This window comes from Macaca mulatta, chromosome 3, assembly GCF_049350105.2.
Source record: "Macaca mulatta isolate MMU2019108-1 chromosome 3, T2T-MMU8v2.0, whole genome shotgun sequence".
NCBI lineage: Eukaryota > Metazoa > Chordata > Mammalia > Primates > Cercopithecidae > Macaca > Macaca mulatta.
Genome location: NC_133408.1, coordinates 157,111,938 through 157,135,206, shown reverse-complemented (window position 1 = coordinate 157,135,206; position 23,269 = coordinate 157,111,938). Strand labels below are relative to the sequence as shown.

Here is a 23,269-nt window from a genome sequence, read left to right as displayed (position 1 = left end):
ATGAATTATCGTTTAGGAAACCTTCGTAAAGTATGGAAATTCTAAAATTACGCACTTTAGGGATCTATTTTATTCCCTCATTTTACAAAGAAGGAAACTTCAGCCTAGAGATGTTAATGGCTTGTGTCTTGTCAAAGGTCACATTATTCTCAAATGATCTATACTATTAAATATATCAATTAATTACAACCCTGCCCATGGCTCATTTCATCCAAGGCATTAAGTTTTCTACTAAAATAACAAAAACTCTCCTTTTTACATTATTTCTTGTTTTAAAAATAAAATACTTTTATTCTTAAGACCTAATATAACAAACTTTCTGTCTGAAGATTGGCACTAGTACATGTTGAGCTTCATATACCTTCTCTAAAAGAAATCTCTTTAGCAACCCAATGTATAAAGCAAACTCACAAGATAAAAAAAGCCCACACTAGCTAAATTCAGGCAAGACTGATACACAAACTAGAATGTGAGTCCCATCAAGAGTCTAAATGTTTATATACCTTATATAAGCTACTTCCATACAGATTATTTTGCGAGCTATAAATAATGAAAGCTACTATTTATTTATACAGTTACTTATACTGCACCTCTTCCCATAGAGGGTTCAAGATGGTAATAAAGTAGATGCTTTCTAACTTATAGTCACAATTATCACTGGTTTAGTAAAGGACCGAAAACTAAATCCTTTCCCATTTTATGGGAAGAGATATGTCCATCGCAAAAAGAAATCATTTGTTATTTTACATTTTAAAGTTGCTTGCATAATTAATGAACTTCATACTGTCTGAGTTTTAAGATAAACCTTATCCTAATCCCATGATTTGAGTAAATTTTGTTACATGCTACATATTGCATTCTACTCAATTGCACCCTGTATGGTGAAATACCCACAAGCAATTTATACCTACCTTTAAGTCTTCTTCATTAATTTCTTCACTTATTTCCAAGCCAGTTTCTTGAGATAACCTTCTTGAATATATATCCAGTTCAGTCAAGTTTGCCTGAGGGGCCAGTGACACTTTTCGTGTGGATGCTGCTGTCTTTCTGTGAATGCTCTGACCTTGGTTAACTGAGTGTGTCATCAGGTTCAGAACAGACTGCCTCCTCCGTGCCTGAAGCGTGGGGCCAGTGCTGATCACGCTGATGCGAGGGAGTATCACCTCTCCCTGCTCAGAATCTGGAACTAAGGACAGCCTTCTCTCTAAAGGCTCATCAGAATCCTCTTCGATGCCATTCATTTGTAAGGGAGTCTTTTGGACAATGGAAAATTTTCGTATAGAGTTGATTGGATTGAGAATAGAATTCTTCCTTTTTTCCCCAAACTCTCCAGTCTGTTTAAAAGATTGTTTTTTTGTTTCGGTCCAGGAGACAGGAGCATCTCCTTCTAATGAGAAACGGCGTAAGGTCTCAGTTAGGATTGAATTTCTTCTTTCTGCACTAAATTGGTCGAAAGAATCATATCCCATGAGTTTTGAGCTAAAGTCTGGCCGTAGATTTTGGAGTTCTGAAAATGTTCCATAAAAATAGCTGCTACCTTCATGTAAAATTAATATTTTGTCAGCTTTCTTTAAATGTTCCATTTTAGAAGTGACCAGAATCCTAGTTTTGTTAGCCATCAGTTTACAGACACAGCTTTAAGATATAAAAATATATAAATATCAATTTTATAAATACTTTATTGCAATAATGTCTTGTATTTTAGCATTTTATTAATGTTTTATTGCATATAATCTCTATCATACAATTTTATTATATTTTAAATGATTCTATAAGTACTCTGTAGTAATTGAATTGGTACCTTGTGAATTCTGATAGCATGAAATAACATGCTATATTGAAAAGTTGCATGTTAACAGACTGAGAATGAAATTAAATTTCCTATATTAAGTAGATATTTGACTTTGAGCAAATCATTTATCCTCTGGGTCTCAGTTTATTTATCTAGAAAATGAGGAAATTATTAGATGACCTTTAAGGTCCCTAGAGATTTGTACTTCATTTCTTTTAAATGTCAGAGCTCTGCTGTTCTTTAAATTTTCTATTAATTTCTTGTTTACATTTTAGGCTGACCACCAATTTATTTCTCAAGTGCTTACATTAAGACTAATCTGTTTTGCTAAAAATAAAACAGCAACAATAACAACTGAGAATTGGATAATTAATTTGACTCTCCTCTAATAAAACTTTAATCTGTTCTAGAAGTAAATCCTGACTAGAATCATCTAAGAAATACCAGTTTTTTTAGGTATTATGTAATATATCATATAGAAAGATACATTGTTCTAGTTTGTACTGTAACACACTAACACAATACAAATGTAGTAAAGTTTATATTGATAGAAGTTACTTTTCACAGTCTCAGGGTTGTAAAGATAGTATCTTGGATATTAAATTTAACTAAATTCTAAGAAAGGTACTTCTAGGAATAATCCAGCCATTTTATACACATATACATCTTTATTGCTTAAAATCTTTATTTCTAGAAGAGTATATAACTGTTCTCCCAATAAACTATTTGATAGTCCATGAAACCATTTTGAAACTTTGAAAGCAAGCCATATACTGATTGTCTGTCTGTCTAGGGAATTTCATGTATATTGGACCCTAACAGGAGTTCCAAGGAAATATAATTCCTGAGCTCTGTGTGACTGAGGAGGAGATCTCCAAGGAAGTATTGAGGTAGATGAGTGGTCTAAGCATTCACCTATATTAAACCAGTAAAACACTTAGCATATGTATTTTCTTAAGAAGTTTACTATCTAAGGAGAAGACAGAGTAAAATACACAAAAAAGTAAATAAGAATGTTAAGTATAATAATCAATTAAAGTAATATATATCACAAGGCAATGATACTGCAAAAACTACATAGATAGCAATTGCTATAACAGTATAGCAATGGGAGAAACTGGTTTAGCATGAGGTGGTCAGAAAAGGTTTTAATGAAAGCAATCTTGACTCTTGGCCAGGTAGGGCAGATCAGATTTGAGTTAATACCATGCTACATTCTGCCATACCAACAATGGTGAACATATTTCTCAAGAAGTAAAATGCAATCTATGATGGGATAGACTTTCTTTCTTGTGTTTTAGCATAAGCATTATAAGCAAGTTATTCAAATAACATACCTTTCAAATATTTCTTTTTCTGTTAAAACATCTAGGTATCCAAAAGGAGAGTCTAATAAATACAAATCAGCATCTTTGTATACTGCTCTAAAAAGAAAAAGGAAATTAAATTACTATTTCCTGTGTCTTTTAGTGTAGATGATTTGCCTTAAACAGTTCACTACATGCATTACAATATGGTCATTACATCCATTCACTGAAATAACGCTATTCTCAAAAGTGGTGCAGAAGTAGCTCTTTTATACATGTTTTTACTGGGGTAGATGATTTTAAATGAGGAATAAAGGAATAAGTTGCAGATTTTTATCACTTTTCACAACATTCCAAGAACTGCTGAAGTGGTTTTGCTAACTGTAAGTGGCATAAACTAGCAAAAGTCACAAACTGAATTGTACCATAGCATACACTATAAAATATTACCTTAAAAAAAAAAAACAACTTTTAACAATAGTATCTATTTAGAGACAAGTACCATGCTATGTGCTCAAAATACAATGGCAAAAATTATACAGTTCCTGCCCTCGAAGATGTTGGGTTTTGGTGAAGACACCAAGAAGAAAATAAACTATTTCAAACTGTAAAATGTCAGAGATAGCTAATGAATTATAGTACTTATGTGAAATTATTTTAAAAATGTTTTTCTAAGTGTTAACCACTATCAACAAATTGATAGCAGTGCTGCCACAACTGTAGAATTGATATTGCATTTTGTTCCTTGTAGTTTTAGTCTCTATGTCATATTTATAAAAGATCCAAATAAGGAAAGTATGAATAATTCACAACAAAATGTATATCCATATTATTTTACTATTTAGCTAAAATATGAAACTATAAGCAAGTAAAATCTACATTGAGTTGACCTTAGAACGGTAATAAAGATAAAGACACAGTTCTCATATTAATAGAAATGAGACAATTTCTTTATAACATTTACATTTTTCAAGTGTGATTTTAGTAACCTTACTTATATCTCAAGCACATAGGATTCTGTGTTTATACATGTAATTTTTGGTACTTCTGTGAAAAAGAAAATTGTATTCAGCACACAATTAAGAAATTTTTAAAACCAAGTTTTAAAATTTTTAAAAAACCAATGAGAAAACTTTAAAAGTCTAAAACAACCTTTATAGTGTAACTTATTTTTGAAGACAGTATGCAAGAGCTACATAATGGATCCCGTCAAAATGTACACAGTTCCATCCCCCACACTCAGTTCTTAATTCTCTCCCTCACATGTATGACAAGTTTCTTATGAGATTAGAAACAATAAATTCTTCATCCCAAACTGGACAACACATTACACATTCTGATCAGAATAAGAATAGACAATTATTTGTAGTTCCTCAAAGTGTGTGCACCTTACAGCAAAACCAAATCTTAAACTGATAACACAAACTCAATTCTATGTTGGATGTCTAGAAGCCATATACTCTATCTTATCTAAATTTGTGGAATACTTAGAATAAATCTTACTTTGGCTCTCAGATAAAAATAATCAACTTCCATATTTTTTAGAAGCCATTATCTTGTCTGTGAATTATCCATATCTATTGATTTATTACCTTACAATGTGTTTCCAAGATCAAAGCATGGTTTAATGTAAAGAATCAAAAGGACCTGGTTCAAATTGTGACTCTACAATTTTCCTGTGTGGCTTTTGGCAAGTTAACATCTAACAGCCTCAATTATCTTATGATCTCTTCTGTAAAGCAGGGAGAACAACTATTACTTTGCAGAGCTGTAAGGAGATTACATACACACAAAAATACACACACGACTAGAATACTCCCAGGCAATTGCAGGTGCTCAGTGAGCGTTAGTTTCCAGTCTCAGCTTCTGGAAAGCAACAGAAAGTAAGGGAAAGGAGCCAACACATCAATGAGTCAATGTGATTTCTTGTTAACGACGTTGGCAACAAAGTGAGAAGAATTTTGTTCAGACAAAGCTTGAGAAACATTTGACATCAGAGTCACCAATAATTGTTTAAACTGAAAGTTACAGTTTAACCACAAAGCTCTCTCCTTGACATACATTATCTATATTTACATCTCTTTAACAGCTTTAAAAGGCTTGGACCAAGAGTGTTTCTACCTAGGGACCTCCTCCCCCAACAATGTTAATGTGTTTGTCCTGTTTATTTTAAATATTATAGATTTTAAGTTAAGTGACATCATTTGCCTTCCTATTTTGCTATGAAAATCATGATGAAAAGCTTTGAAAGTAGATGTTTATCTATACCAAGAAGCCTAAAGCTGGTGTGTACATTGGAGTGGCGGGGTCCATGATGGAACTCACAGATATTTACATCTTCTCTTGCCAGTATTGTGCAGAATCCTAGAGTCTTCCATTTGTAGTAAACTATACCATGAGGCAAACAAATATACAGACACCAAAATATGGGCATGGATTTTGAATAAGCCATAATCTCTACCAAATCTGGATACTATACCATTATTTTTAGTTCTCAAATGTGATTCTTAACCCACTAGCTATAAAACCCCAGGATTTTTTCAATTCCAGAAACAGAATATAAAGCAATAGAGAAATGTCTGTAATTTTTTTTACATGAATGACATTTACAGCAAATGCTTGTTAGACCAATAATTATTCACCTTGCTAAAGAAATTCTTGCTCGTTGACCTCCACTCAGTGTGATTCCACCTTCTCCAAGAACTATATTGTCTTTCTCTGCAAACTTGGAGATGTCCTATTATCAAAAATAGAAAATTAGAGAGTGACTTTTAGTACGCTCAATCTGAATTTGAAACACACATCTTATATCACACTATTGCTTCAACCACAGTTGAAATTTTGAACATTGCATCTCCATTATTTCAAAAGCAATTTATTTAGTTGGTCAAAAACAACATTGCTGAAATTTTAGATGTAAATTTTTATTTAATTTTTAAAATGTCATTAAAGATCATTAAATAATAATTATAAAATACCAAAACATAAAATATGTATATATTTATAGGCATATAAATGTGTGTAGATCATCCATAGGTCCATTTTACAAATTCAAATGCTATCAACATACTAAAATGCACTTTTCTCCAATTTAAGTTCACTCGTTTCAAAAGAAATCTCCCAAAATGAATCAACCTCCTAATAAGAGAAACTAAAAGAACACTATTTACACCTCTGCAGGATCTAAGTATCTTCACTGGGCTTCCATGGTTCCAAGGCAATTCCTTTCCATACTTCTCTCACCTATCCTCCCAACTAAAACAGCTTTCTTCCTCATCTATCCTCAGCACCTCATTCCCACGACCTCTCTCCACTCATTCTGCCTCTCCTGTCATCCTTCCTCCCAGGTAATGAACATTTCTGTGGCAACAGCCATTCTAGGCATTGTAAAAGAAGACTGGAATTTATGAGAAACAGTCCTTGACTCCTAGGCATTATATGTCTAATTTAGAAGGTAAGTCATAATCCTGCAGAAGGCTAAATACCATCCCAAAGATTAGCTAACCATTTTAAGATAGTTTATAAAAGAGTTCACAATTATTGGCAAATTAATTTTGCACATAACTGAAGTATACAATAGATAGAATACCCTAGAGGTTTTCAAATAGATGGGATTTGGTCTGAGTCTTGAAGAATGAGAAGAGTTAGATAGGTAGTAAACTCTCATTAGCCTTAAAAAAGAAAAGAAAAGAAAAGAAAAAAAGCTCTCTCCCTTTTCTCCTCCCATCCTTGCACATTTGTTTCCACCTCCTTCTTCCTCCCCTCTATTAAAAATTCTCTTCCATATGCTTCTTCCTTCTTCTTTCACAATCCAGAAATACTCCAATATTATCTATATCTAAAGTGTCAAAATGGTTACTTCTGTTATTCATTTGTTTCATTTATCTATCATATGGACATAAATAGGACTTCACATGCAAAACTCCAAATGCACAAAGTAAATAGATTAATAAGTAGTCATTTGTATTGAGAACCATTTGGCAGCTCCTGTTGGCTGGAATCATGCTAGCCACTGCCCTCAAGGAACTGTTGCTATCAACATTTCTGATCTAGAGTGACAAAAGGCCTGTGAAAAAAATGCTGACATGTTGGAGGAGATGTAGCAGGACTCAATGGACTCTGCTACTCAGGCGCTGGAGAAATAAAATAGAGAGAGGTCATTAATACCCATAAGCACTGCTTATGGGGAGGACCTTCTGTGGTTATGAGACCTGTAAAACATAGCTCTTTCTTTCTACCTGGCCTAAATGAGCATGCTTTTGTTCAACTCATGAACTGGACCACGTGCCTAGGATTCCATCCAAATAACAAGACTGCAGTAGATTTCACTCATAATTTAGAAGGTAGACTTCACACCTAATTTAGAAGGTAATGAGGTAATTTAGAGGTGTTCATGGAAGTGCTCCTTTAGCGAGGCAGAAGATTTCAGTTTTATAGCAATTACAGGACAGCTCATGTGTGTATTTCTTCTCTCCTGCCTCACATTTTTCCCTTTTCAAATCGCATTCTCTTTTTAAAAACTAAATCTGGTTGGGCATAGTGGCTCACTTATAATCTCAGCACTTTAGGATGCTGGGTGGGAGAAATGCTTGAGATTGGAAGTTTAAGACTAGCCTGGGCAACATAGCAAGACCCATCTCTACACAATTTTTTTCTTTTAAATTAGCTGGGCGTGGTGGCATGCACCTGTAGCCCCAGCTACTCAGGAGGCTGAGGTAGGAGTATTGCTTGAACCCAGGAATTTGAGGCTACAGCGAGCTACAATCACACCACTGCATTGCAGCCTGGGTGACAGAGCAAGACTCTATATCTTTAAAAAAAAAAAAAAAAAAAAAAGCAAACAAAAAAGCACTTAAATCTCTTGGGGAAAAAAAAGAGAATGAAGAGAATGGTTTGCTTTTGCCTTGTATGAATAGATTCACTGTAGGCTTTTGATAAAGAGGCGAATTTTCTAATACATTATTAAAAAGCAGGAGGTTGCTAAAATTATTACAGTTTTCCACTGTTTTTTCAGATTTGAACTCAACATTGTATTAATTAAACTGGTTAAAATTTCAAAATATTTTTAAGTACTAAAAATAAGTAATTATCTTGACAGTATGATTATAACACAGTTGACTATAGAAAACAGATTATGGGGCCGGGCGCGGTGGCTCAAGCCTGTAATCCCAGCACTTTGGGAGGCCGAGACGGGCGGATCACAAGGTCAGGAGATGGAGACCATCCTGGCTAATACGGTGAAACCCCGTCTCTACTAAAAATACAAAAAAAAACTAGCCGGGCGAGGTGGTGGGCGCCTGTGGTCCCAGCTACTCGGGAGGCTGAGGCAGGAGAATGGCGGGAACCCGGGAGGCGGAGCTTGCAGTGAGCTGAGGTCCGGCCACTGCACTCCAGCCCAGCGACAGAGCAAGACTCCGTCTCAAAAAAAAAAAAAAAAAAAAAAAAAAAAGAAAACAGATTATGGATTTAGAGGGTATAGAATCCTAGCCTAGCACAGGCAACTAATGAAGATTTATGGAAAGAAGGAAGAGAGACAGGGAAGGCAAGTTAATCAAATATTAAGTTAAAGAACTACATAGAAGAAAATAAATAAATGTGTGCAGAGGAGAAAAAGAAAGAAAATTGGAAAAGCAAAAACTGTCAGGAGAAGCAGATATCTACATATTAAAAAGTCAAGAAGATAATAGTGGGAAAAAAGGACAAGAAAAGTGAAGGTGTCAATAAGAAACAGAAGATAAGGAACTACAGTCCATACTTTAGAAAATGTCCCTGCTGACAACAACCAAGCTGAGAATCAAATCAAGAACTCAATCCCTTTTACAACAGCTGTAAGAAATGAAATAAAATAAAATAAAATACTTGAAAATATATTTAACCAAGGAGGTTAAAGATCTCTACAAGCAAAACTACAAAATGCTGCTCAAAGAAATTACAGATGACACAAAGAAGTGGAAACACATCCCATGCTCATGGATGGGTAGAATCAATATTGTGAAAATGACCATACTGCCAAAAGCAATCTACAAATTCAATACAATTCTCATCAAAATACCATCATAATTCTTCACAGAAATAGAAAAAAATCCTAAAATTCATATGGAACTAAAAAAGAGCCCACATAGCTAAAGGGATACTAAGCAAAAAGAACAAATCTGGAGGCATCATATTACCCAACTTCAAATTATACTACAAGGCTATAGTTACTAAAACAGCAAGGTACTGGTACACAAATAGGCAAGTAGACCAATGGAACAGAATAGAGAACCCAGAAATAAAGCCAAATACTTAAAGCCAACTGATCTTTGACAAAGCATACAAAAACATGAAGTGGGGACAGGATACCCTATTTAATAAATAGTGCCGGGAAAACCGGCAAGTCACATGTAGAAGAATGAAACTGGATCCTCAACGCTCACCTTATACAAAAATTAACTCAAGATGAATCAAATACTTAAATCTAAGACCAGAAAACATAATTCTAGAAGATAACATTGGAAAAACTCTTATTGTCCTTGGTTTAGGCAAAAAGTTCATGACTAAGATCCCAAAAGCAAATGTAACAGAAACAAAAATATATAGATGGGACATAATTAAACTAAAAAGCTTTTGTGCAGCAAAATAAATAATCAGCAGAGTAAACAGACAACCTACAGAGTGGGAAAAAGTATCCATAAACTATGCATCCGATAAAGGACTAGCATCCAGGATCTACAAGGAACTCAAACAAATCAGCAAGAAAAAAAAATAATAATAATTCCATCAAAAAGTGGGCAAAAGACAGAATAGACAATTCTCAAGATATGCAAACAAATTACAAACACAGGAAAAAATGCTCAACATCACTGATTATCAGGGAAATGCAAATTAAAACCACAATCTTACTCCTGCAAGAATGGCCATAATTTAAAAGTCAAAAAATAATAGATGTTGGCATGGATGTGCTGAAAATGGAACAGTTTTACACTGCTGGTGGGATTGTAAACTAGTACAACCACTGTGGAAAACAGTATGGAGATTCCTTAAAGAACTAAAAGAACTACCATTTGATCCAGCAATCCCACTGCTAGGTATCTACCCAAAGGAAAAGAAGTCATTATATGGAAAAAAATAATACACATACATTTATAGCAGGACAATTCATAACTGCAAAAATATGGGTCCAACCTAAATGCCTGTCAATCAACAAGTGGATAAAGAAAATCTGGCATATATACATCATGGAATACTATTCAGCCAAAAAACTGAATGAAATAATGGCCTTTGCAGCAACTGGATGGAGCTGGAGACAATTTATTCTGAATGAAGTAATTCAGGAATGGAAAACCAAATATCGCACGTTCTCACTTATAAGTGAGAGCTAAGCTATGAGGTTGCAAAAGCACAAGAATTATAAAATGTGCTTTGGGGACAATAGAGGAAGGGTGGGACAGGGGGAGGGATAAAAGACTACATATTGGGTACAGTGGACACTCCTCAGGTGACGGGTATATCAAAATCTCAGAAATTACCACTAAAGCACTTATCCATGTAACAAAAAAACCACCTGTAGTCCAAATACTATTGAATTAAATTTTTAAAAAAGAAAAAGAAAATATCCCTTCTAGATTTAAATGTCCAAAGACTACAATGTGATTTTATTACATTAATTTTTAAGAAAATAATTAAGAGGCTGTTTCAGTCAAATTTCTATCTTAGGTGTCTATAACATTTATATTTTAAACAAGTCAAGGAAATAGGAGGAGGGAGAATGAAAATAAAGTATTCCCTTCCTTTTTTCCTGTATGAATAAGGTGAAAAATATTAGAGAAAGAGATCAGAAGATCTCATGTGAACTCAGGCTTTGCACACTCAGATCGAATGGAACATCAAATTCCTCCAAAGACCAGAAACAACCCTCCTTTTTAGTCTTATCATTCTTCAAATCCTAACTTAAACCTTGTTGAGGAAAAGGAGAAAATGCTTTAAGAAAATGAGGGATTTAGGGAAGGAATTGCTAATAGTTTCTTGGCACCATGTTACTCTGTCCATTTCAATTATAACCACAAGCTACTCTGATTCCTTTTTATTTTAAGAATAGTGTAGTGTGCCGCAGTGCCTGGTCTTTTCAACACTTTCAGTTAGTAAGCCATGGCATGCATTCTAGGAAGGCCCAGGCCTGCCTGGGGAGATATGGCTGATGAGAGACAGTACTCTCCTTCGCCTTGTCCCAGATTAGAGGGAATGGGATTCCTCAGGGTGAAACCTTCCCTGATACTTGGGAGATCTTCCAGGTTGTGTGTGCCCTGGGAAAAATGCCATAAAGAAATGCATCCAAGTGTCCTTCCTCCTGAGTCACTGCTGAGTTGAAATCTGAATTATGTTTGTAAAATCCATTTTGAGAGCTATCAGATGTCATGTAAACTGTGTTTGTAGTGGTTGCTCAATAAGTAACAAAGCTGGAATATTGAATTGGATAATGTGAGACCCAGAATTTGAACTCTGGTCTGTCTGGCTTATTGTGAAATCTGTTACTTAACAGGTCTCTGACTCAATTCCTCTAAAAAAACCTGGGTCAAATAATAGTTTATGTTTCATAAAGAGTGCTAACTATGAAAATTAAGAAAGTGGCATTTATAAAGCAATTCTATAAATATAAAGCAATGAGATAAAATGTAACAATCCAAGTGAAATTTGTTTTTTTTAAATTCTAAAATAAAACTTGGCCGGACATGGTGGCTCAAGCCTGTGATACTGGCACTTTGGGAGGTCAAGGCAGGTGAATCGCTTGAGCCCAGAAGTGCAAGACCAGTCTGGGCAACATAATGAAACCCTGTCTCCACAAAAAATGCAAAATTTAGCCAGGAATGGTGGCACACACCTGTAGCCCTAGCTACTCTGGAGATTGAGAGGTGGGAGGATCACTTGAACCCAGGAGGTCAAGGCTTCAATGAACCGTGATCACTCCACTGCACTCCAGCCTGGGTGACAGAGTAAGATCTTGTCTCAAAAAATAAATAAAGTAAAATGAAATAAAACTTTACACAAAATACAAAACATGAGTGGTAACATTAGTCAAAGAGCAAAATGACCTGTATTCTAGCCCTGTCTCCATTACAGGACTAACAGCTTTGAGGAAGTCTTTTCTGGCCCTAACTTGTCCATCTATAAAATGGGGATAATAATATCTTCCTTTAACAGTTGTAAAAACATTGTATATTAAGTTACTCAAACATTGGTAACTCTCATAATTTTGTAATGAGATATTTATCAGTGACCTATATATGACATTCATTTCCATTTATCCTTGAATAGAATGCTTACCTGACGTGATAATATGCCCTATTCTGCCTTTACAAAAAAAAAAAAAAAGCAGATTTTAAGGCCTGATCACATAGCATATCATCATAAGGAATGTACAAGAGATGATGTCCAGAAAAAGCACTGGACTTAGAATCAGAAGTTCAAGTCCCAGGTTTGCATGACCTTGCCAGATGTACTGTTGTTGAAGTTGGTGTGTATGTAGCCATGTGATTTTAAACTAAAGGCTAGGATTCTTAAGGGTGAGGTCAAGGTAGACATGATGTTCCCAGACAAGATCTTGACTTCTTTCACCTTCCAAGCATGACCACACTAGAAATGACCAGTTAATTTTATTTTACAATGCTAAATTGTGCTATGATATTTTTATTCATCTTATATTCTTATAAACGAATTGAGGGAGGACATATAAGTTCTTTACCTTGTCTTTTCTGAGAAAATGTGACTTGCTTTTAGGATGACTAATTGTTTATTTGAAATTTCCACTAGAATATGTTTCAGCAGTAAAAACAAACAAGAATATCTTTAAATCCCTACACTTGTTGCTAATTGAATAACATACTACTGAATGAAAAATACCTAGATACATAAATATTTTAATAATCAACACCACAGTAACTTTCTTGATAAGTCAATATCAGGATACTGTAAGAAAGCAGATTGATGCAACCTGCCTTCAAGCAATTCTGTGCTTGAGTTCACTTGCTCACAGTTATTTGCAGTCTGGACTAGACTAGACTGAAAGTGTAAGCTTTTGTAGTTCATAAATACACTTATTAGGTACTATGTGACTTTCCCTGGCATTTACTATCCACACTCCTCCTCATAAAAGAACCTACCAATAATATCATTGCACATAAATCTCTATGATTTTGTGATCTTATTTTTCTAAGACATATTCTCATGAATGGGATGGCTAGGTCAAAAGTACGTGTTTTCTTTATTTTTAAAAGACGTTGCCAGGTTCCTTTACAAAACAACCAAAAGAATTATATTTACATTAGCAAGTTTTGAAAGTACCTGTTTCCCCATAATCACCACCACCAATAGATATTAATATATAGATATTTATATAATCACACCTCAATTTTTGCTAATTTGCCATTTTAGTTTGTATTTTCCTTAATACCTATGAAATTGTAAATACTGAACATCTGAATTGCTCTCCTGTGAAATGCCTATTTTTATTGAATTCTGTGTTACATATTCATTTTTATTTGTATGTAATAGATGTTAACAACCTTTTTTGCTGCATATGTTAAAAAACATTTTTTCTTTTCTCTTTTATACTATCCATAGACCATCTATCATGTGCACAGTTAACATTTCATGAAATCACTGTATCTGCTGGAAATTGGAATTCCTGTATTTGTTTGCTATCTTTTTTTCTTCTAGTATTCCAAGTGATTAATTCCTATATTTGTTGAAAAGTACTACCCACCCTTCAGGTAACTGATATACATTGAGGATCCTATATTTCTTTTCAAATATCATTGCTCTTTTTTAATTAAAAAATTTAATCAAGGTAAAATTTATGGTTATATTTGGTATGAGACACAAATCTAACCTCATTTTCTTTTACTTGGATAGCAAGCATGATTTATTAAATTAATATTTTTTCTACTGAATTCATTTAGCATCTATCATATATCATATTCTCATATTTCCTAAGATCCATTTTTTTATTCCTATATTAACATTTTGCCAGGTTTTTTGGCACTTTGGGCTTTTTTAAATGGCTCTAATATCTGACAAAGCATAAATCTTATTCATAAATTTCTTGACTCTCTTTGGTCATTTAGTCTTCTCATATAATAACAAATATTAACAATACTAATAACATAAATAATAAGAAGAATAGCTAATGGATATTTAGTGCTTACTGTATGTCAGGCACTGTTTTAAGCATATCTATAAGAAAAGATGGATGTCATCCCAAAGATAACACAGCTAATAAATGATAGAGCCAGGATTCCAATTAAGGCAATTTGTATACAAAGCATGCACTCTTAAATATTTTTTATTTTTTATTTTTTCTTCCTATATGAAATTTAAGTTCCAATTAACAAAATTTCAAAACCAACATTATTGGGTCGTATTTATAATTTTGTTAAATGTGCCTATATTTGGATAGGGTTCACATTTTTAAGATGCAAAATTTTATGAAAAATCATGATCTTTCTATTAATCCAGGTCTTGTTTTACGTACTTCGATAAGGGTTTATTCAATTCAATTTTCTCCATATATATCTTATAAATTTCTTAGATTTTTGTCTAAATATTTTATGGTTTGCTACTATTATGAATCAAATAGTTATTAGTTTTCCATTTTAATTCCTAAAGGGTTATTGCAAGTAGAAAAAAAAAGCTAAATTTTCTATATTTATCTCTTATCCAGCCATCTTATTATATAGCTAACATGCTTAGTCAGACATTTAAATAGCAACCTTGCTGAAGCATGACTTTGAAAGAAGCAGCAAAGCAACTGTTAGAAGAAAAAAAAAGGTTTGACTGAGAAAAAGAAGAGTTATATTAGAAGGGTTTAACATATATCTTAAACTTTTAACAGAAATTCAGATATCTTCATTAGTGGAACTTAAATATTTGGCTATTTGGTTGTGTTAAATTTAGCTTAAAAGAGAGATTTTCAGAATTACTTGAAAAAGATCTAAACTGACAGGAAACTGAAGATGTTTCAAGCATTAGACAAGATTTTACCCTTAGAAATGCTCTCCTCAATAATATTTAATCAATGTGATTTTCATTTACAAATATAGTACATCTAACCAGAATTTACCACAGCTGCTATCCAAAATACCAATTACAACTGACCCTTGGACAACACCCTTGGACAACATGAGGGTTGGGGTGCTGACTCCCCATGCAGTCAAACATCCACATATAACTTGTAACTACCAAAAACTAAACTAGCAATAGTCTACTGTTGACCAGAAGCCTTACTGATAACATAAGCAGTCAGTTAACACATATTTGGTATGTTATATGCATTATATACTATATCATTACAATAAGGCAAGCTAGAGAAAAGAAAATGTTATTAAGAAAACCATGGGGAAAAAGAAATGTATGTACTATTCATTAAGTGGAGGTGAATCATCATAAAGGTCTTCATCCTCATAGTTTTCATGTTGAGTCAGCTGAGGAGGAAGAGCAAGGGGAGGAGTTGGCCTTGCTACCTTAGGGGTGGCAGAAATGGAAAAAAAAAATCTATGTGTAAGTGCACCTGCATAGTTCAAACCCATGTTGTTCAAAGGTCAACTGCACAATAACTTGGCTATATACACATATACATTTGAATATAGATACATATATGGAAATGTATATACACATATATGAAAGTCTATATATGTATATGTGCATGCATGTATACTATATAGCCATATATATATACATAGGAATGTATTCATAGAGCTTGATTTCCATCATTCACTATTATGGTGCTAAGATAGACTGAATATCCTGCATAAGTAAAAGGGGATGATTATTTTCCTTCTGAACTGGGTTACCACTTCTTATCAAAAAAGTACAACATATGTGGAAGATATGAAATTCATAAGAATTTATTTGCCCCACTTTCCAAAGATTTATCATCTTCAATCCTGTTACATAATAACAAGAGTTATGTATTATGTTATGCAACATGTTCAACTACATGGGGAATCAGCACCCCTAACCCCCACATTGTCCCAGGGTCAACTGTAATTGGTATTTTGGATAGCGACTGTGGTAAATTCTGGTTAGATTTGCTCTATGCTTTGGGAGCCAGAGCAGGCTTAATTATTGCAGGCAATATGTTCCAAGCAGTGAGTGAAGTATTGTAGGTACCAGAGACAATTAAGGTATAGCCTCTGATTTCAAGAATTTACAATCTAGTGAGGGTATAGAGGACAACTTAATGAAAGAGCAGGTTTCTGAGCTGCACTTTTGTTTCATGCATAGGAGATCTATTGTATCTTCCTCTGCCCAGTCTTACTGATCCTAGCCCTCCCTTGTCTTTATGGTTAGCTTGAGACACTATGATGCCCCACCAGAGGAAACTCTCTAATCCTAAGTAATAAAAAATATACAGAATAAAGTTATTGTTATTTTAAATGTAGATACTGATGTGAAATTAAACAAGTAGATGATAGAATAAATACAGTTGTGCCTTGGCATCTGTGGGGAATTGGTTCCAGGACTCTCTGTAGATATCAAAATCCATGAATGCTCAAGACCCTTATATAAATGGGCTAGTATTTGCATATAACATATGCACATCTTCCTGTATACTTTAAATCATCTCTAGATTACTTACAATACCTAATACAACGTAAATGCTATATAAATAGTTGTTATACTATATTGTTTAGGGAATAATGACAAGCAAAATATATATACATGTTCAATTCTGATGCTTTTTCTAAATATTCTCTATCTGTAGTTGATTGAATCCATGTATTCAAAACTCACAGATACAAAGGGCCAACTCTTCCATAAAGAAACACATGCATAGATCAGAACCTAGAAAAAAGATGTCAAAATGACAATAGGGGAAGGAGAGACTACTCAAAAAATTATATTGGGACAAGTGGCTTTCCATATGGAAAACAATAAAATTAGATTCCTAACTTACACAATATACAAAAATTAATTCTAATGATTGCAACTTTCAAACTTTTGGCAATATAGAATAATATTTATTCTGTTATATTATTCTATATTGTTATAAAATAACAATAATATTTATTTATATTTTATAAGTATAATAAATTTTGTTTATTATAATATTTAGACATATATAACCACATTGTTATAAAATATAAATAATATTTATTCTATTATATTATTCTATATATTATCTATATAATAATTATTTTTATATATAATAATTTAAAAAATTATTATTTCTGTTAGAAAAGATGCTAAAGAAAAGACACAAAAATACAAACCATAAAGAAAAATATGGATAAAAGTGACTACATAAAAATTTTAAAACTCTCTACAACAAAAGATCCCACTCTAGAGGATGGTAATGCAATGTACAGAACTGTGTTAGTACAGGACTTGCAAGTTGCTAATGGCAAAATGGTATTAAATGTGCAAGGATTTATTAGGGGAAATAATGGTATAAAAGGAAATAAGGAGGGAGGCAGAGGAGGTTATGAAACATCAAAGTAAATTCAATCCCTTAGTAAAGGAAAGAAGGGTAGAAGGCTGGATAGAAGATGTTAGAACACTGAGCAGTCTAAGGAAGGTTTGGCAAAGTCATTTGTGAGCCAAAAATCAGCCACTAAAGAAGTCTCATATCTCCCAAATACACATCTGCTTTAGTATCCCAGCTTTACTCATTCATTCATGTGCAAGGAGAAATCTTGAGACAAACTCAGTGAAGGATTTTAATACACAGCATCTGGGGCTCTCATTCAATCATATTCCCTCTAGCAAGGCCTCTGTAAGGCACATCTCATGGCCACCACAATAACTTATCAAAAAGATAATTGGCAAAAGATATGAAATCAGAATGATTAACAAACATGAAAATATATAGCATCATATAAGTAATTGGAGAATTGCAAATTAGAACTAGAGATAGAACAATAGAGATTCTGATTTACAAATCAGAATGGCAAGAATTAATATGTCTGTTAATAACAAGAACTTTCAAAGATTTGAAGAAATGGGAACTTTCATAAGTGGCTGGTGGTACTGTAAATTGTATGGCTATTTCAAAGTGCAAATTGGCAGTATCTCGTGAAATTTAAAATGTGTGTATGTATCCTGTGACCACACAATTCACCTATAGATAATATGTCAGAAAAGTCTCTTGTGTACGTGCAAAAGAGAAAAATTCAAAGATTTTCATGGCAGTATTGAGTAAAACCCTGGAAGAATCTAAATGTTCATCAGTAACAGAAGGAATAAATAAAATGTGACACATTATGGGTACAAAACAACAATGAAAAAAGAACGAAATAGAATTCTATATACCAGCAGCATAGCTAGATCCCAAAAAGATAACAGTAGCCAAGAAGGCAAATTAAAGAAGGATGTGCACAAATTATACTATTTATGTAAATTTTAAAGCCACACACAAAAAAGCTACTAAATATTGTTCATAGATAACTATACATATATATGGGTGTAAATTTATGTAAATGGATTGGGAAAGTACATGTCAAATTCATAATAGCAATTGTCTAAAGCTGGAGGTTTTGTGAAAGAATGATGGTAAGAAGAACAGGCTAAAAAGTTCTACTTAGAATTTGTCTTGGCCCCTATCAATGGAGTTAAGGAAATAGGAGTGTTGTCATATGAAAGTTTTCTGTCTACAATAGACACCAGAAATACAGATTACCTTTAAAAGTGTGAAAATAAAAGGTTCCCACATCTGAAAAGATTAGATGTTGTGAGGCAATGTATTTGGCCTCCTTTTCTGGACTGAAACATTTATATAAAGAGAAATGTGTACATTTGGATAACTTTAATAATAAGTGCCTCAGAGATAATATGAAACTGCTGAAACTGGAATAAAATAAAATAGTGGGGGTAGGATGAGGAGAATTGTAATTAAGTTCGTTATTTTAAAACAAAATACATTAATAATACCAATATCCTGCTATTAATCCCTGTACCTGTTCTGATTACCTAATTTATTGTTCATTTGTAACCACGTTATTAGTGTTTGACTTTGTCTAACTGATTTAACATAAAACACTTCATTTTGTACACACTGTTAAACATTTATCTTTGCTGATTACTAAGGGTGCTGAAATCTGGTAACATATTTATCTTAAGGGTGTTGGTTTTCCAGCCTTCACAGTAGATTTTCCCTTCTGTGAAAGTATGATCTAAAAAAATTAATTCCACTTGATGCTATCATAATTTTTTTTAAAAGCAGTATGAGAGCCTGTGCTACTTAGAGAAACCTTACACACAGGGACAAATTCCACTTCTCTTTGTTCACACTACAACCTACAACTTCCTTTGAGGTCCCTTGGAGTTATCCACAAAAAATGTTGTGGGAAATCATTCATTGGAATTAAGATTCTGGGAATGAATTGACCTGTTACATAAAAATTACTGAGATTTAAAAACAAAGCCTTAGTCTTAAACCAAATATAGAGTTTTAATATTGTGTTCAATTAATTTTCTTGTTGAAAGGGCCCTGAAAACCTTTTCTTTCAAACCATCCTCCACTGCCATTTCAATTTTTAATAATTTTCTCAGCATGGTTTAATCTACAGATAAAAAGTCAAATTATTTGGATCATTAGTTCTTAATATGTGGTCCTTGGACCAATTTCAGAATCACCTGGGGAGCTTATTTAAAAATGCTTCACCTACTCTTACTCATGAGAATTTGAACAGGGTAATCTATCTGCATTTTAACCTGTGATTACTATGTGTACTAATGTTTGAGCTACTCATCTAGATACTTGTTTTTTGGCTCATTTCCTTTACAACAAACTGGTCAGAAAGACAAATGTCAGCTTCAAAGGATTCTATGCATACAACACATTGGGTCTGTTTGAGATTGTAAAGCACTTGAGAATACTTAGATAAAGAGTACTAGAGAAGGTCAAAGTGATATTATAATAAGTGTACAATAAAGATTAACTTAATTATTAAGGAGTGTATAACAACATTTCCAGTATGATATATGCACTTTTCACATAAATGTTTATAATTTTATTTTTTTAAGTGCTAACATTATTCAACTGGACCAAACAAACCAGAAGTTGTTAAGGAGTAATTGCTAATATAAAGCTTATTAACTCTGATTTGCAAATACAACAGGGCAATGATACAGGGAGTTGCTATATTGACAGAAAGACAGAGAGAGAGACAACTTTAAAGAAAGGGCGAAGTGTTACATTTAATGGTCCTGTGTAATTTTGCAATATTTACTGAGTACATTTGAGCTTCCTGTGACTTTGTAGATAGGAAAATACCATAAACCTTTTTCTAGTGGCTGGCTTGTTACTCTTTATAACAACCTTGACAATATAGATGCTTGTGGTAAGGGAGGAGTGTAAGAAGCTTGGCTGGGTAAAGGAAACATGAACTTTAGAGGTAATGTCATTCAATAAAGCATGTCATTAACACTAAATCATTGGGTGGTTACTGTCATTGTTATTAACATTTAATAATTACTAAGCACTTGTGTTGTGCTTTATGCACAAGGAAAATGGACAAGGGGGGAATAAGTGTGGTAGGAGCAGAGGGAACAGGTAGAAAGAACAGAGGAAGGGAAGAATAGAGTGTGTGAGAGAATATAGAGAGTCAAGAGAGTATTAGAGAGAGACAATGAATTAAACATTTTTGTATACAGCTACTATACATGTGAATGTGTAGCTGAGAATGCTACATGGCCCTGTATGATATATATCAACAGAATTCAACTTTCACAGCAGAAAATAGATACTAAATAATTTAGAAATTAAAATTGGGATTCTGTTTTTTTAGGAAAGAACATTTGTTGACCTAAGTCAAACATGATAGCTGTATATAGAAATATTGGCTAAAGATTAATCACTACTAGAAAGCATGAGAACTAAGAATCTTCAATCAACTTGAAAAATAAAAAGGGGCCAGGCGTGGTGACTTACGCCTGTAATTCCAGCACTTTGGGAGGCTGACTCAGGCAGATCACCTGAGGTCAGGAGTTCAAGACCAGCTTGGCCAACATGGCAAACTCCGTTTCTACTAAAAATACAAAAATTAGCCAGACCTGGTGGCAGGTGCCTGTAGTCCCAGCTATTCAGGAGGCTGAGGCAGGAGAATCACTTGAACTCGGGAGGCAGAGGTTGGAGTGAGCCAAGATCATGCCACTGCACTCCAGCCTGGGCAACAGAGCAAGACTCTGTCTCAAAAAATAAAATAAATAAATAAAAAATAATAATAAAAAAAGGTTTTTCCTTCACTGATAGGAACCGACCAAATGTATAGCAGAAAACTCAAATTCCAATGCAATTTTTACTAGACCCAACAAAAGGTACAAAAAGCACTAACATAATGGATGTTAATAGATTTTGTCATGAATATCACACTTAATATTCAGTGTTATATATATGTATGAACTTGTAAGCATATATAACTCTGTTTAATATCTTTGTCTCTTTAATGTTTATTTCTATATGTGTGTAGATCTGTATTTGCTTTTGAAACGAATAATTCAAGCATTTTTAAAAGAATGGCTATAGAGTGCAGTGACTTAAGGTGTTTGGGGTAAGGCAAATAATATTAGAAAAGATACCTGAAACAAACAAACTGTTTTATTTTTCTTATTCTAGCTCTACCTTAGACTCATATAGCTACGGATTTCTGGACTCCAGATTTAAGAATCCTCAAATGGCCCTTAAAAAGTCTGGTTTCTGAAAGCTTTTTAGATGACTTTGATTCAACTGGTCTAAGAATTGGCATTTAGCAGCTGCTAATTCCTTAACTACCTCCTCTAAGTCTGCCCACTTAGAAATGCCCAAAATGCTGCCTAAAATGCTAGAATAAATCCAATCCCTGAAAAAAAAAACTCTTTTCTCAGTACTTCATTGCTATATTATTGTGCTATCTTGAAATTTGTCCCTGCTCTGGATTTCCTAATATGTTTTCCAGCTCCCTAGTAAATAAGTCTTCTGCTTTGTAATTCAGATCTTAGCAGCTGGCCTTCATACTTACCTACCCATTACTTCTGAAGTTCCTACCAGATCCTTATTCTGTCAAGAGCTGGCTTTGTAACACAAGCTTCTCATCTTCCCCTTTGCTGACTGTCCACCACCTGGACTTCCATAGTTTAAATTTGATATTATGAGGCATGAAGAGATTCTTTCCCAAGAGGAGAGGAAAAAGAAGAAGGTAATTTGGGAGAAGATCTGGAAAAAAAATTTCCTGACTTATTTAAATTTCAAGTGTGTTAGAATAGGTGGTTTTCCCAAATATACACTTATTTAGGATAACGGTAGCTTGAAAGCATTATTTACACAAAAATAAATATCCTGCAAATATTTTCCAAAATTATGTCATAGAATTCTCAATATCATTAGTTCACTAATCTTTGTTATCATAATCTCTTTTACAAACAGAAAATTTACAGTCTTGATAGTTTAATAATACTGCGACCCCATAATTAAATTAACTAGTATGAAGTTCTAACTTAAAGTAATTGGTGTTCAAAGAACAAGTCATTAGTGTCTGAGACAGAATTTCTTTTCTAATATGAACACTAATAAGGCATAGCAAAAAGATAAGTAGTTAGATTTGGATTGTATTGCTGGTGCCACCAATTATGAGACTTGTGATCTTAAACAAGTCCCTTAAACATTGCCCCTTTTTACTTTAAAATGCGAATAACAATATTTCATAAACTTTTAACCAGAACATTTTCATTATCCCCTTCCAGTTTGCATATTGACAATAGATGAATATTCCTAAAATATTATTTGGGCTATAGCTCTTCCCCATAAAGAAAAGCAATTGCGGAAGACACAATTCCTTTCCTTCCAGGCATTTTCTGTGCTACAAAGGCTAGAACACTAAACACTACATTTCCCAAACTCTTCTATAGCTGGAGTGCTGTAAAATAACTGGATTTCACTGGTTACGTTACACATCAAAGTTAGACCTTCTGTCTTTCTGCCTCTTTTTTTGTTTTTGGGTGTTTTTTTTTTTAGAAGTAGGGAGATGGACACCTTCACCTTCATAAGGTAGCTCTATAGTAATAATGTGGTGAGTACTATACTGGAAACATAAACAAAGAGAAATGGCAGCATTAATGAAGCAGGAGAGGAGAGAATGAAGAGGTCCATGAACGCTCTTTCCCAGGCACTCTATACATCACCCTAATTTTTTATTGTTAATGCTGAAACATCGTATTATTG

At 33.6% G+C, this 23,269-nt stretch overlaps 1 protein-coding gene and 1 long non-coding RNA gene across 7 annotated transcripts in view; one reads left to right on the top strand and one right to left on the bottom strand.

Moving 5' to 3' along the window:
• LOC144339915 (uncharacterized) overlaps positions 1-7,823 on the top strand; it is a 42,614-nt gene extending 34,791 nt beyond the window's left edge. The window contains exon 3 of the long non-coding RNA XR_013415501.1: positions 6,447-7,823. This is a non-coding gene — a long non-coding RNA (uncharacterized LOC144339915). The remainder of the gene's footprint in view (positions 1-6,446) is intronic.
• Positions 1-23,269, bottom strand: part of CFTR (CF transmembrane conductance regulator) — a 183,359-nt gene that overhangs the window by 72,309 nt on the left and 87,781 nt on the right. For all 6 annotated transcript variants that reach the window (XR_013414627.1, XM_077994446.1, XM_077994448.1 and 3 more), the window contains 3 exon segments: positions 5,742-5,836; positions 3,130-3,216; positions 912-1,635 (listed from right to left, as the gene is read on the bottom strand). Coding sequence is in view for 5 of the 6 variants with exons in the window: in XM_077994446.1 (XP_077850572.1) it covers positions 912-1,635; positions 3,130-3,216; positions 5,742-5,836 (906 nt within the window). In the remaining variant the exon portion in view is untranslated.